The sequence below is a fragment of the Sminthopsis crassicaudata genome, chromosome 1 (genome assembly GCF_048593235.1).
Source record: "Sminthopsis crassicaudata isolate SCR6 chromosome 1, ASM4859323v1, whole genome shotgun sequence".
NCBI classification, from domain to species: Eukaryota; Metazoa; Chordata; class Mammalia; order Dasyuromorphia; family Dasyuridae; genus Sminthopsis; species Sminthopsis crassicaudata.
The window spans coordinates 503,529,689-503,546,148 of NC_133617.1; the positions used below are offsets into that span (position 1 = coordinate 503,529,689).

General features: G+C 33.2%; 1 protein-coding gene across 1 annotated transcript in view; it reads right to left on the bottom strand.

The window, feature by feature from the left end:
* The window catches only part of HSD17B4 (hydroxysteroid 17-beta dehydrogenase 4), a 148,059-nt gene that overhangs the window by 84,487 nt on the left and 47,112 nt on the right, over positions 1–16,460 (bottom strand). The window contains exons 10-11 of the mRNA XM_074281524.1: positions 6,287–6,311; positions 4,717–4,845 (exon numbers count right to left, since the gene is read on the bottom strand). Of these exons, the coding sequence (XP_074137625.1) occupies positions 4,717–4,845; positions 6,287–6,311 (154 nt within the window). The remainder of the gene's footprint in view (positions 1–4,716; positions 4,846–6,286; positions 6,312–16,460) is intronic.

Sequence of the window (16,460 nt, forward strand, 5' to 3'; positions counted from 1 at the left end):
TTTTAACATATTTCTAGTAAAGTCATGCCATGGGGATTAGGTGCACTGAATTGATCTAATGTTGTATATTGTGCTTCTTCAATGCTCAGCTTAATTAATAGACATTATTTTGCATACTGCTGCCTTCCTGAATTACCTACTCCAAAGAAAAAAGCAATTCATTTTGCTCAAGTATAATCATCATATAAGTTTTGAATGCATTACTTTGCTCAAGGTATGGCCCAAAGAAGGCATATGAGAAGATGCACTCCTTTGCAGAGGTAGGAACTACATGCTTATGAAACATTTCATGCTTTCACAATTTTTTAATATACTGATCATATTTTTTTCTTCTCTTCCTGTTTTTTTTTAAATCTGAAAAATATTATTTGTTATATAAAGATGGCTCTTTGCAAGAAGGAAGAAGACATTGAAATTCTGGCAATGTATAAAGAAACAATATCAATAAAAGTTTATTTTAAAAAGAATTACTTTGATTCCACTCAACAAATATTAATTAACTGCCTACTGTGTGCAATGTACCATTCTAAATGATGGGAAATAATACCCTCCCTGTTCTCAAAGAACATAAGTATGATTACCTTTGGAAACCAGATTCTGTGAATCTTTATGCTTATATTTTTCCACAATGAAGGAAATCTAGCTGGGTAACCTGGAGCATTATCTAAAATCACTAATGCTTTAAACATGATCTTATTGTCTTTGCTATATTTTTCAGCAATTGGGCTAAAATAAATTGAAAAAACAAATAAGTCTTCAAGAATAGTTCCAGACAACCATGCTTTCTTAACTAACTGCCAAAGAACTAGAAGCAATCAATGGTAGGAGTCTCTTACAGCATAAGAATTTTGAGACCAAGCATTGGCTTAATTTAAAATCCCCTTCTGGATTACCTCCCCCAAAAAGCTTAAATGATCCTTTGACACTCTAAATCTAGTTGAGTTTATTTTTTCTTAGAAATATAAATTCCAGAAGGCATCCTTTTCTATTACAACCCTATTTCATTCACATTAAAAATTTGTTTATCGGTATATCCATCTTTTCTTATTTTCTCCAAAATATCAGGATATTTAGCTTCCACAACTTCACATCTGCAGTGGTTCCCTTTCTAATAATTTTAACATTATGCAGCTAACCTTGATTTTTAAAGTAATAGAACCAACTATTACTTGCAGTATACTTTTTTTTCTTCACTAACTCCATTTTTTTTCTCTAACTGCCTTAAATGGACTTAAGGTTTCAATCTGAACAGCTGCTCTGCTAAGTGAAATGTGTTTGACTGCAATTTTCAATCCATATAACTAAAAGATCTTTCATTTCTATCACTGTAACACTACTATTCCTTATAGTGTTTCCAAATCACAAAGAGCTAGTGAAACTCTGCCTTTTTCTTTTGCCAGAATGCTATACAATATTTTACTGCATAGATCTGACCATTCCAACAACTCACCTTACTTTAGAGTTATAATAATCATATCCATACCATTAAATTACATCACATTTGCCCTAAAGTAAGAAAAAGCCTCTTCTTTTATACGCCTGCATTGTTTCAATCTGAAATATTCTTACTTCTATCCATTTTGTTAAGGCTCTTTAAACACACACACACTCCACAACTGGTTGGTAATTGGGTATGTAGTAGCACATTATGGTCACACTCAATGAGAAGCAAGTCCAGAAAGACAACAAAGTAGCATGTTAAAACTCTTGACCAGCTCACATTTTGTCACATTGTTTAAATTCTGACTCACCTTATATAAAATCTAGTATCATTTTATAATTTGTACTAAATCTAATCTTATTCAAATTCTCATTAATCATGATCTAACTGTATTATCAAATCTTCAGTTACTCAAGTTTTTTGTTTTTTTTTTTTTTTCAATGAAAAGGAAGCAAGGAAAATATATATAAAGTACTCATCTGAGACTATGAAAATCTTTCCAGAAAATGGAAAAATGGACAAAGTAGAGAGAAACATGGAATTTTTACATTAACTTATACTGATCTAATGTAGCTAAAGTAATAGGTAAAAAAAGGCAATTTTCATATTAAGAAAAATATACCTTTTTTTTAAAAGGTAAATAAAAGCACAAAATACTGTTACAGGTCTTAGAGCAATTCAGAAAAATGATTTTGCTAAAGTACAAGTCTGACCACATCAACTACTACTCAATAAACTGCAGAGGCTTGCTGAATCAAATATAAACACTCCTTTTGGCATTTAAAGTTTTCATAACTTGTCCCCTTCCTAACTTTTCAGACTTCTTACACTTGACCTTCTCCCACAGACTACTAGCCTCCTTGCTGCTCCTTGTATTCATACCATCACTTGATTCCATGAATTTTCATGGCTCTCTCCCAAGCCTGGAATGTTATTCCTGCTTATCTCTGTCTCTAGACTTTCTTACCTTCAAGATTCACTTAAAAGCCCAGCTTCTACAAAAAGCCTCCTCCATTCCCCCTAAACCCTACCTTTTGCTAATTTCTGTGACCATCTTCTATCTACTCAGTTTATGTCCTACGTGCACATAATTATTTCCATGTTGTCTCTCTCCCATTAAAATGTTAACTCTCTGGGGGCAGGACAGATTTTCTAACCTTTCTTTTGTCTTCAGTGCTTAGCACATGGTTAAGTGCTTAATAAATGCATATTGACTTACTATTCAGAAATATACAAAAAAGGACTTAACACCTAGAAATAAAAGTTAACATGAATAATCACAAGATTCCACATCTGTAAAGTAAAGAAATTAACACTTCTTGGGGTTACTGTGATCTTCAAATGAGATAAAGTGAAATGCTTTGCAATTTTAAAAGCATTATATTAACATAAATTATTATCAATAACTATTATGAGATGGAGAACATCCAGAGGAAGACAACCAGAGGACAATGAAAGGCTTTGATTCCATGGACCAGAATATAAGTATTTTCTTAAAGAAAAGGACTGTTTGATTGTTATTTTTTTTTTTATTCCCAATACATAGGACATTGCTTAATGCATGCTAAATGAATTAAAAGTCTCATGAAGATCACCTGAGGAAAAGAACTGAGTATGTAATTTAACCTAGGGAGAAAAAGGGACTAAAAGAAAGTTATGGAACCTGTCATTAAGTATTTGAAAGGCTATGCATTGGGAAAAGTAATTCATTTTGCTGTCTCCTACACAACAGAGGTTTTATAATTCTGAGAAGGAAGAGGCTGATGAGGGCCAGAATATCCAGATTAGGCCTTCCTGGGAAAAAGGTGAGACTGATCCAAACTCAAAAGAAAAAATAGACTTAGAAAAAGTGAGGTAAAGGTAAAGGTAAAAAGTGAGGAGAGGACACCAAGGAACGAGTAAAGCAGCATGAACATGACAACAAAGATAAGAATAAAAATAGTATAAACAAATGTTAATCAAGCTGGAGTAGACGATTTGTATTAAGATTGAAAAAGCCATGTTCAAAACCTTGAAAACCATCTTGAAGACTCTACATTTTTCCTGCAGACAATTTTGATGTCAATATATAGGGTAAACTGAAGTACAGGAGATCAATTAAAGGATAATTAAGGTAATCTGTTATATGACAAGGGTTTGATCAAGATTGATAAAAGAGGAAATGAATTAAAAGGATGGATGAGAGAACTTTTGAAAATATAAACAAGGACAATCTAGTGATGAAGAAGATAAAAGGCAAGGGGAAGATTCCAAGATGGTTGCAAGACTGGGAAATTGGTGGTGCCAAGGAAATTCTATCACTCAACAACATTTATCACATATCCAAGCATGTAAAGCACTATGATAAGCACTGAAAGATATATGAAGGGGAGAAAGGCATAGTGCCTATCTTTAAATCACTTAAGAGGAAAAGTTAACATATTCTCCTCAATAATAATGCTGGATAATAATCATAATCATAATCATAATGGAAAGAATGATGGATTCAGGGTAGAAAACATACAGATTAATATCTCATCTCTGATACTTACTTGCTTTCTGACCAAAGGAAAATCATTTAACATCTCTCTGAATCTCAGTTTGCTGTTCATTAGTAATATTCATACAATAAAGCCTGCAATCTCTACTTTCAGGGCTTCTATGGGGCTCAAATAACATATCATTCCGGAAAGGGAAGAGCTATATTTTAAGTTATTTAGTTATTATTATATGCTCCTATTTAACTCTAAAATATAACAGTTAAATGCAAATGAAGTGTAAAAGCTCAATACCCAATCACCCAAAGGAGAAATTTATGAACAAAAGTGGAAAACTAAAAACAGGAGTGATACAAATAAAATAAATTAAACCTTTCTTGAGACTGTTATTCTTATGTAGTAGAAATCACAGCAATAAAAGTTTAAATTAATAGCATGCCTGCAGAGTTATAAGAGCTTGCTATATCTAAAAACCATGTCTGAATTAATAATCCTTAAATCACAGCCAAAACTCTGGGAGTCCTAAGAAAAATCATTTAGCAAATCTGTCCTAGATTCTGACATTCATAGCTGGACAATATACATTACAAAAATATTTTACTATCAACTTAAAGAGATTCATGTTAAGGACCTGGAGAGGAAGTTCAATGGTTCTAACATTTACTGAAGCAGAAAACAGGCTTTTATTATTGAATCGTTAAAATTAAAATAGAGGCTTATGCCTCAACTAAAGAGAACTCTTTGTCTCTTCTTCAATTCCTTAATCTGTTTTACTGGTGAAGGGGTGATTCACTTTACCTTGGATAGTCCGAGGCTTGCTAGCATTGTCAAAGTCACAGATCTTCCTCCAGTTAGCCTTCACTGCCTCAGGTGTCATTGGCTGATTTTTCTGCCTGACAATGGCACCAAGAGTTCGTTCCCAACGTACTAGAGAATAAAAGGAAAGACATCATATTACAAAGTTTAAAATAAGCATCTAGGGGGAAAAATGCAACTTAACTTTTTTCAGAGTTCTTTATCTTAGGATAATTTTTAAAGATTTTTCTTAATATTAAAAAAGAATTGTACTTTTTAAAAGCTTGATTTCTGTATTTGTAAAATGGAAACAATATTGAAAATTGTTATCATTTTACCTGCTGAGGAAACTTGAGGAACAATTTTTTTTTAAATTCATTTAACTAAGAGTAATTCTATTATGTTGCTTTGTGTGGGGGTCTCTCTTATCCCTCCCTTTCTCTTTCCAACAAATCTTAAAGTCATTAAAAGGATGATAATTCAGAAAGCCACCAGCACTATTAAAAAAAAATGCTGTTAAACAAGAATATAACTTGTTTCTTCTGCTGAAAATGTCCAGAAAAAAAATTAACTATTCCTCAGAGTCCAACTACAAATTGCTACAACACATAAAAATTGAAAGTTACTAGGCCAAAGATCTCTATAATGTGAGACTAACAAAAATACCCTTTTCTAAGGATTCAAAATGCCAAAATTCTTGGTGTTATGCTTGATTCTTCCTACTAAAATCAATGTTTTCAAAAATAACCACAAAGTCCTACACTTACTAATTTCAGGAGATGGATATGAGTCCCTCTGTTGAAAACAACTGACATGATGAAAATAAATGTTCAATAGTCCTTTTTTGCCTTTGAAATATATCACATTATAAGATTAATTTTAATATCAATAGCACAACTCTAAAGTGAAAAAGAACTAGAACTCCACAAAGTGGATTGATCTGTTTAAGCTATTTTGTTATCAGGAAGCTCAAAACAAAACAGATTTAGACCTGGACCAAAGAGCTTGACTCAACCTTTGAAGGTTATTAAGTAATGCTTCACAATCCACATCCTATTCTTTTGACTTTCTTCCATGCTTCAAGAAGATCATATGAAGCTGTGGGGGGGAAAGGTAGACTCCAGAGTAATGTTACTCTTTGTCACAACCAAAGTAGCTTCTTCCAATCCTGTTCCTAACAATCAAGGAAGGAAAAGATAGCAGGGAGTAACAAAGGTAGAGCTCATTAAGCTGACCATGGTTCAAAAGAATGATGATATAATCAGAAGACAAAGGATAGAGAGATCTCCATATAGACTAACAGAAAGACGAGGAAAAAGAGGTAACCCTGAAAATGTTATGAAACTGGGGAACAATGGGTGAATTTAAGACATTTAAGTGTTCTAAGAATGTTTGTTCACATAGATATACAAATGGTCAAAGCTGCATAAGGAAGGAGGGTATAATTAAGACATAATTAAGAGTTAACCATCAAAAACTCCTAGCAAACTTTGCACAATGCTCTATGGAGGGTCACACTTCAGTTTAAAGAGTTGTAAATAATCAGATCAATCAACAACTGAGAGCCACTTACATTTCCCAATCCAGCCTGCTCCAACCTAGGAAAGAAAAAAAGGGGGAAAGAACATCATTATCTGATTTATAATCTTCCCTGGAAACTTTAAAATAAATTTTAAACAATTATTAGAAAGGGCTTCTGCCTGGAGATAGGGATAAATGACCTGATATAGTAAAATTCAGTTTCACAATTTTATGACAGCTCTTTATTGAAAGCATATACACCAAAAAAATGGAGAACACCATATAAAGCCCAAAATTTATTATAGGATTAATTATGTATTGTAATATATTCTTACTATTTATTATCAGAGTCAGAGAATGCAACTACCTCTCAGTCTCCCTGTATCATCATCATCAACCACTCACATAAAGAGATCCATTCTACAGGTCTGAGTTAGACCTCCAGCAGCCACTAGCATGTGGCTCCCATATCACAACACTACTATATGTGGAAATACTTTCTAAAAGAAAGAACAATAACAGCCAGAAAGCAGCAGAGTACACTCTTCACTACACAGTGTGATCTTTTCTTTGCCTTTCTTTTCTTTTGCTTTAATATGTGCATTTGATGTTTCATCAATAATGATGAAAACCGAATAGACAACAATTGCAATAATTCTGAGGACTAAAACTGAGATTCCTTATATCCATCTGCAATACTCTCACAAGATAAAATCTGAATAAAAATATGCAAAATGCCTTGATTCAGAATCTTTAAAAAAAAAAAAAGGAAAAGAGAAATATGAGTAAAACATAAAATTATATAATCTGAATGGGAAGGGATCTCAGAGATCACTCCAATACAAAAATAACTGATCAGTGAAAAAGAAAAGCTGATATTAACAAAATACAAATTTTAAAAATTTGACAAATGCTTTACATATATTATCACATTTGATCCTCACAGCAATCCAATGAGATAAATGCAATTAATATTTTCACTACCTATGAAGAAACTGAGCATGAAGAGCTTAAATTATTTGCCCAGAGTCACTCCTATTAAGTGTCTGGCACTCAAAAGGACTTCCTCACCACCTAGCTACAAACAGTAACTTATTTAGGGAGAGCCTACTATGTGCCAGGGTGCTGGGCATACAAAGATAAAAAATGAAACAGTTCCTCAATAAGCCTACATTCTACTAGAGGAAACAAATACAAAGGTAAGTATACACATTCATATACAGGGCAGCTGGATGGCACAGAAAGCCTGATACAAATCTGGCCTTAGACACTTACTAGCTGTGTGATGTTGGATAAGTCACTTATCCTCGATTGCCTCCCCTACTCCCAACAACAAAATATTTACATACAAAACCAATACAAGGTTTTTCCTAGTGTCCTAGAAAGGTGGATACTAATATTTGCAAGGAGGAAAGGGGAGAGTAGAGGAGGAGAGAATGAAAAAAAAAGGAAAGATCAGGAAAGGTTTCTATACTATTCCCAAGAAGCAGTGATCCAAACATTACTTGGAGATACTGTACTTCAGAGGGAATCCATTATAATCAAACCCATTCCACTTTTGGAAAGTTCTAATTATTAGTATTTTCCAAAGTCTTCTAGTGCTCTCCTCTCCAATGCATAGCAGGGGTATGTGTGTGTTTATGTGGTTCTTTTCCTTGTTAGAATATAAGCTCTCTGAAGCCAGAAACTGTTTCAATTTTGTGTTTGTATTCTCAAAACTGCCTAGAATACAGTAGGCACTTAATAAATGTTTATTGATTGGAGAACCAATTAGGAAAAATATTTAACATCAAATCTGGAAGATACAAACAGGCTAATTTAGATTTTTATGTAATGAAAATTTCTGAACAATTATAAAAAAAGTGGAAGCTTCTGAAGGGAGTGGGTTCCTTTTTCCAAGAGATTTAAGCTATGGTCAGATGGCTACTTTTTAGGGTAATATAGAGGGGATTCTTGTTCACATATTAAATGGATTAAATGGCCTCTGAGATCCTTTCCAACTTAGATTCTGCAAGCGTTTACAAAGTACTACTAATTGTAAACTGGAGACAAAAGAAAAATCTAATATTTATTCTATAAAACAACCTTTCAAATATATAAAGTTACTTGTACCATATTTCTGCCATAAATCTTCTCTAGGCTAAATGTTCTTCACCTTTCTAATCCTACTCTTTTAGATATTCTCAGATTTCCCTAACATATGCCACCCAAAATTGAATATAGTTCTACAAAGTAGAATACAACAGAGCTATCAACACTATAATTTTGGACATCAAACTTAAAGGCTGGAAAGATAGGAGGCAGCCAAGTTTAAAGAATTTTAAAATCCTAACAAAAAAGTTTAAATTTGATCTTGGAGATAATAGGGAGGCACTAAAATTTACTGAGAAGTGACATGGTCAGTTAGACCTACAATTCAGGAAAATCACTGACCACAGTGTGAAGGATGGAATGGAATAGGAAGAGATTTGAGTTACATAGTCCACTCATAAAGCTATTTCAATAGTCAGGGAAAGACATAATAAAATAATAATAATTTCTGAATTAGGGTGATAGCTGTGAAAATAGAATAGAATAGGAGAGATGTTGTAAAAGTAGAAATAGTTAGAAGTGGCAACTGAATAGATATAAAAGTGAGAAGTATAGCATCAGAATTATAAACTTATATTTCTGGAAGGATAGTGATTCCCTTGAAAGAAATACAAAAGTTCAAAAGAGAAAATGATGAGTTCTGTTTTGGATTAAGAATCCTACAGGAAACCCATTTCAAAATATCTGATATGCAGCTGGCAAAATGTTACTGCAGTTCAAGATGGACTAGGATTACCTAGAAAAATTCATATGGAAGAACAAAAGGTCGAGAATTTCAAGGGAATTAATGAAAAAAAAAAATCAAATGAAGGTGGCCTAGCTGTACCTGATCTAAAACTATATTATAAAGCAGCAGTTACCAAAACCATTTAGTATTGGCTAAGAAACAGACTAGTTGATCAGTGGAATAGGTTAGGTTCACAAGACAAGATAATGAATAAAAATAGCAATCTAGTGTTTGACAAACCCAAAGATACCAACTTTTGGGATAAGAATTCATTATTTGACAAAAACTGCTGGGAAAACTAGAAATTAGTATGGCAGAAACTAGGCATGGACCCACACTTAACACCACATACTAAGATAAGATCAAAATGGGTCCATGATTTAGGCATAAAGAACGAGATCATAAATAAATTAGAGGAACATAGGATAGTTTACCTCTCAGACGTGTGAGAGAGAACTAGAGATCATTATTGAACACAAAATAGAAAATTTTGATTACATCAAATTAAAAGGCTTTTGTACAAACAAAACTAATGCAAACAAGATTAGAAGGGAAGTAACAAATTGGAAAAACATTTTTACAGTTAAAGGTTCTCATAAAGGACTCATCTCGAAAATATATATAGAGAATTGACTCTAAATTATAAGAAATCAAGCCATTCTCCAACTGATAAATGGTCAAAGGATATGAACAGACAATTTTCAGATGATGAAATTGAAACTATTTCCACTTCTATGAAAGAGTGTTCCAAATTATTATTGATCAGAGAAATGCAAATTAAGACAACTCTGAGATACCACTACACACCTGTCAGATTGGCTAAGATGACAGGAACAAATAATGATGAATGTTGGAGGGGATGTAGGAAAACTGGGACACTAATGCATTGTTGGTGGAGTTGTGAAAGAATCCAGCCATTCTGGAGAGCAATCTGGAGTTATGCCCAAAAAGTCATCAAACTGTGCATACCCTTTGATCCAGCAGTGCTACTACTGGGCTTATATCCCAAGGAAATACTGAAGAAGGAAAGGGACCTGTATGTGCCAAAATGTTTGTGGCAGCCCTTTTTGTAGTGGTTAGAAACTGGAAAATGAATGGATGCCCATCAATTGGAGAATGGTTGGGTAAATTATAGTATATGAATGTTATAGAATATTATTGTTATATTAGAAATGATCAGCAGAATGAATACAGAGAGGCTTGGAGAGACTTACATCAACTGATGCTAAGTGAAATGAGCAGAACCAGGAGAGCATTATACACTTCAACAACAGTATTGTATGAGGATATATTCTGATGGAAATGGATATCTTCAACATAGAGAAGATTTAATCCAGTTCCAATGGATCAATGATGGACAGAATCAGCTACACCCAGAGAAGGAACACTGGGAAATGAGTGTAAACTGTTAGTATTTTTTGTTTTTCTCCCCAGGTTATTTTTACCTTCCAAATCCAATTCTTCCTTTGCAACAGCAACAACAATAAAAAAAAAAAATTCGGTTCTGCACACACATATTTTATCTAGGATATACTATAACATATTTAATATGTATGGGAATGCCTGCCATCTAGGGGAGAGGATGGAGGGAAGGAGGGGAAAATTTGGAACAGAAGGGAGTACAAGGGATAATGTTGTAAAAAAATTACCTATGCATATGTACTGTCAAAAAATGTTATAATTATAAAATTAATTTTAAAAAAAGATGGACTAGGATTGCATATCTAGGTCTGAAAGTCAATTGCATAGAGTTCATAATTAAATCTATAGAAGCTGATGAAGTTACCAAATTTAAAAAACATAAAGAGAAAAACACATTAACAAAGCTGGATTTTGAGGTACTTCATAAACCTGAATAACAAGTTCCCATCAATATACATAGTGTCCATCGAGAAAATAGATACACACTTAAAGCACCAGAGTGGTAAATATACAGGGAACATATGTGGTCAGGGCAACTCACAATTCTAGAATTGTAGCCACTGACACCCTTTCTGTCTCAGGAACTGTCCATAAAAGTTCCTTGATAAACAAAGCTATTTTTCTGTGTGAATAAATGCTTTGATTGTTAAGCTGAGTTGGTCCATATTATGCTGGGCTAACAATTCAGTGGAGAAGACTTAAAGGGAATAACAGTTTTCTTCACAAATGCTGTCAGCTGCATGAGAGAATCTGATGGGCTATTTCTCTGATGGTACATTTCTAAGTCATTAGTCTGCTCATCTAGGCATCCTCATAGATAACAAATGTAGTATCAATCGCTTACAATACAATGGTTGGTCGATGCTGGCAGTTGAAGTAATGTCACGCTCTCTTAGGAAAAGACAGTGACCCTAATCCTAAGTTTTTCAAAACCTTATCCAGTTCAGCTCCTTGGAGAGGATTCTTCTTTTCCATCACACAAAAAAAAAAAACATAAACAGTCATGCAGATAAGTATTCCTCTTCTCTTCTCTTAAAACAACAGATGGCAGGAGAAAGTATAGATTATATTTTCCACTCCTCAGTGAAAGTGACAGTGGAGAGAACTCTCTTTGGAAATCAGATCTGCCTGACAAGTGACAGTGGAAGATAAGAGAAATAGAGAGAAAGGGAGAGAAATAATGGAAAAAAAGATTCAATCCTTCCTCCCCTTTGACAGTTCTTTAAGTGTGTTCTTTTACTTCTCTCTCATCTTGATTCAATAGTTGGGTCCTTTCTTCAAGAGATAAAAACAGAAAATCTGCTTCTTAAATGTGGGAATGGAATAAAAGTAGGAAAAGCAGCTAAAACATCTGATGACAGTCATAATTTATAAAGATCTCATTAAGTGTTGAACTGTAAATTAAAGTGAATAAAATAAAATGTATAGAGATTAATATAAAGTTTCACAAAAAATAAAGCTACAAATAAGATTAGGAGAAAGTCTAGATAGACAATTCCTGTGAGGAAAGATTAGAAAATTTTATCTCATTTTGAATCCAATGTGAAACAAAGCATGCAAAAATTAAAATGCTCTCTAGGCTTCACTAAAAGACAACACTCTGAATAAGAGAAATAATTGTCCTGCTATGCTCTGACCTGGAATGCATTCAACAAAGAGTATAAAGGATGATGAAAGGAGTAGGTACCATATATTATAAGATACTAGGAATGTTTATCCTGGAGGAAGACTTACAGGAGTCATAACAGGTATATTTAAAAGATTGTCATGTGAATTAGACTTATTTTGCTTAAACTAGGGAAGAATTGGAAGCGATAGAAACTGCAAAGGGAAAGATTTAGTTTGCATATAGGGAAAGAATTCCTAACAATCAGAGCAAGAGTAAATGAGTTTCCTCAGAAAGTAATGGGTTTCTCTTCACAGGAGAACTTCAAAGAAAAGGCAGATGACCAGGTTTTAATTTTTGATCAAGTACAAAATAAAACAGATGATCTCTTCAGTTGCTTCCAACTTTGAGATTGTATGACTATTCTCACTGGTCTTCCCCAACAACAAATGGATTAGCAAGCAATAGCTTCTCCATATGAATTTTAAAAACCTATGCTGGACATTCCTACTGATTGATCCCTCCAACTCATAGACATCTATATTCCTTCCTAAATCACTGAGTCACAGAGATATCAATGTAAAATCAACCAACTCTTTCTCTTACCCTTGCAATATTAACATTGGAAAGAGTTTCTGGGATGACTGTTGGAGAAAATTCTCAGGAATCTCTCCCAAAGAAATAGATATATACCATATCTTAAGTCTCCATTTCTTAATTAAAGAAATGACCCTAGCATTACAGCTCTCAGTTAAAGTCAGCTTCACAGATCTTAATGTCAAAAAAGAAAAAAGGAAAAGAAAAAAAAAATCAAACTAAGGAAAGAAGTTCTCAGGAAGAAGTAAAGCTTCCAAGCTTTAAAAGTTAAAAAAAAGTCTGCACTAGAGGGACATTAAGAGAACTCTATCTGTTACTCTTTACTTAAGCCACAAAAGGGCAATTTCTGAATATATTTTCTCTTCCAAAAGTATGAATTTGCTTTGGGAATACAATGTTAACAAGAAACATTAACTCAATAATTTGAACACTGTTGTTTCCTCATTATAATATTAGTCACTATTTTGTATTTAGTTTATAAAATTTATGAAGTATCAAAAATCCACATTCTATGGGACCATGAAATATTATTAGGTTTTTTGCAGACTTTAACTGTAGTAGTAATATACACTAATCAAGTATTAGCCATAAAATAAGAAAATATTTTCTTTAACAGTAAAGTGTCATTAGCAATACTGATTTTTTTAAACTTCTACAAAAGGTTAAGCAACATAAAAAGCATAACAGAAAAAAAGCTTTTCCTAATACTGATGATGGAAGAAGTTAGTTGAAAGTTTAAGAAAACCTTACTCTCACTCCTGTATTCTGAAATTATGACAGAGCTACACTTTTACGCTTTCCCTTTGCCCAAATAGGTTGTTAATCTTAAGTAAAAACCAGTCACTTACTACCTATGAAACTAAGAACTTTAGTTCTTGCATCCTTTTGCGATCTGTTCCTGATAGTATATTTACAGGGAAGTAAAAAAAGAAGAGAAAAAATATCAATTGCTCATGGATAAGCTGAGGTAATAAAATAAAAATGACAATTATACCTAAAGTAATCTACTTATTCAGTTCCAAAGCAATCAACTGCCAAAAATTACTTTATAGAGCTAGAAAAAAATAATAACAAAATTCATCAGAAAGAACAAAAGGTCAAGAATATCAAGAGAATTAATGAAAAAAAATGCAAGTGAAAGTAGCTCAACTGTACCAGACCTAAAACTATATTTTAAAGCAGTGGTCATCAAAACCATTTGACACTGGCTAAGAAAAAGACTAGTGGATCAGTAAAATAGGTTAAGTACACAAAACACAATAGTCAATGACAATAGTAGTCTAGTATTTGATAAACCTAAAGACTCCATCTTCTGGGATAATTTGATAAAAATTGCTGGAAAAATTGGAAAATAGTATGCCAGAAATGAGGCATTGACCTACATCTAATACCCTATACCAAGATAAGGTCAAAATGGGTTCGTGATTTAGACATAAAAGGTAGTACTATCAATAAATTTGGAGAACAAGGGATAGAATAACTCAAACCTATGGAGAAGAGAGGAAGTTATGGCCAAAGAAGAATTAGAGAACATTATGAAATAGAAAATGGATATTGATTGGATTTAATTAAAAAGGTTTTTGTACAAACAAAACCAATACAGCCAAAATTAGAAGGGAAGTAGAAAGTAGAGAAACATTTTTTACACTGTTTCTGATAAAAGTTTCACTTCTAAAATACATAGAGAACTAACTCAAATCTATAAGAATATAAGTCATTCTCCAATTGATAAATGGTCAAAACATATGAACAAACAATTTTCAGATAAAAAAATTTAAACCATTTCTAGTCATATGAAAAAATGTTCTAAATCATTATTGATTAGTGAAGTGGAAGTTAAGATAATTTTGAGGAACCACTTCATACCTCTCACATTGGCTAAGACAACAGGAAAAGATGACAAATGTTGGAAGAAATGTGAGAAAATTGGGATACTCAAGTATTATTGGTGGAGTTGTAAATTAATCCAAACTTTTTGGAGACCAATTTGGAACTATGCCCAAAGGGCTACCAAACTGTGTATATCCTTTGACCCAGGAGTGTCACTACTGAATGTATCTCAAAGAGATCATAAAAGAGGGAAAAGGATCCACAAGGGCAAGCCCTTGTGTTGTAGCAGCCCTTTTTGCAGTAGCAGGAAATTGGAAATTGAGCAAATGCTTATCAATTGTGTAATGGCTGAATAAGTTATGGTATATGAATGTAACAGAATAATACCTTTCTATAAGAAATGATGAACATGCAGATTTCAGAAAAGCCTGAAAAGACTTATATGAATTGATGAGGCTGAGTGAAGTGAGCAGAACCAAGAGAACATTCATTGTACACAGCAACAAGAAGATTATGTATTCACAATCAACTGTGATGAACTTGGCTCTTTTCAACTATCTGGTAATTCAAATCAATCCTAATAAACTTGGGATAGAAAATGCCATCCACATCCAGAAAGAGAACTATGGAAACTGAATATGGATCAAATAGTATTTTTGCAACTTTTTCCTTGTTTTTTCTTTCTCATGTTTTTTTTCCCCTTATTGGTCATTTTTCTGACAAATACAGAAATATGTTTAAAAGAATTAATATATTTAACTTATATCAGATTACTTTTTGTCTTGGGGAGCAAGGAGGTAAGGGGAGACAAAAAAAATTTGGAATACAAAGTCTTATAAAAACAAATGTTGAAAACTATCTTTACATGTATCTGGAAAATAAAATACTTTTAAATTTAAAAGTAAAATAAAATTCTTTTTAAAAGTAAAAAAAAGAAGAAGAAGAAGAAGAAGAAGAAGAAGAAGAAGAAGAAGAAGAAGAAGAAGAAGAAGAAGAAGAAGAAGAAGAAGAAGAAGAAGAAGAAGAAGAAGAAGAAGAAGAAAGAAGAAGAAGAAGAAGAAGAAGAAGAAGAAGAAGAAGAAGAAGAAGAAGAAGAAGAAGAAGAAGAAGAAGAAGAAGCAGCAAATGTTCTAAGCAAAGATTATCTCTCCTCCTATTTTCTGCTGTTCTTGCCCTTGCCCTTATCAGGTAAATAAGATAATGAGTAACTAAGTAGAAAATAACTAATGCAAAGTGATTATGTGAGAACCAAAAGAACACAAGAATGCAAAGCTTTGACAGAAGAGACTATTTTTTATTTTCTGTCTTTGTATATCTAGGATCTAATAAAAATATCACAGGGGAGAGGACTGGGAAGTTGGCAGAGTACATTGGTAAATTTCAAGCTCTCCAGATTTCCCCCACAAATAGAACAAATCTGCACTTCGGGTTGAACATAGACTGGTGAAAAATCAAGATTTGAGGCAGAACAGGGTTCTATCTGGTACAACCCAAGCAAGATCTAAAGAAAGATCCCAGGCTGGGATGAACTTCATGTGAAGTACAAATACCTCTGGCTAGCTCTGATGAAACACCAAGTAGAGACTCCCTCTGACTAGCTGGGTGTGATTGAGCCTCAGCAGGAACCACACAGACTTTCATCTCCTGTTTGTCTAGTCAAGGTTTGAATCTGGGGATTGAACCTCAACTGATTAGGAATGCCAGGCCTAGGGGAAAATAGACCAAAAAGAAATTGGAAACTAAATAATCTCAACCTAAAGAATGATTGAGTGAAGCAGCAAATCATAGACACAATAAATAATTTCATCCAAGAAAATGACAATAATGAGACAACATACCAAAATTTGTGGGATGCAACCAAAGCATTAATAAGGGGAAATTTTATATCTCTAGATGCTTATTTGCATAAAATAGAAAAAAAGATCAATAAATTGGGGTTGCAACTAAAAAAGC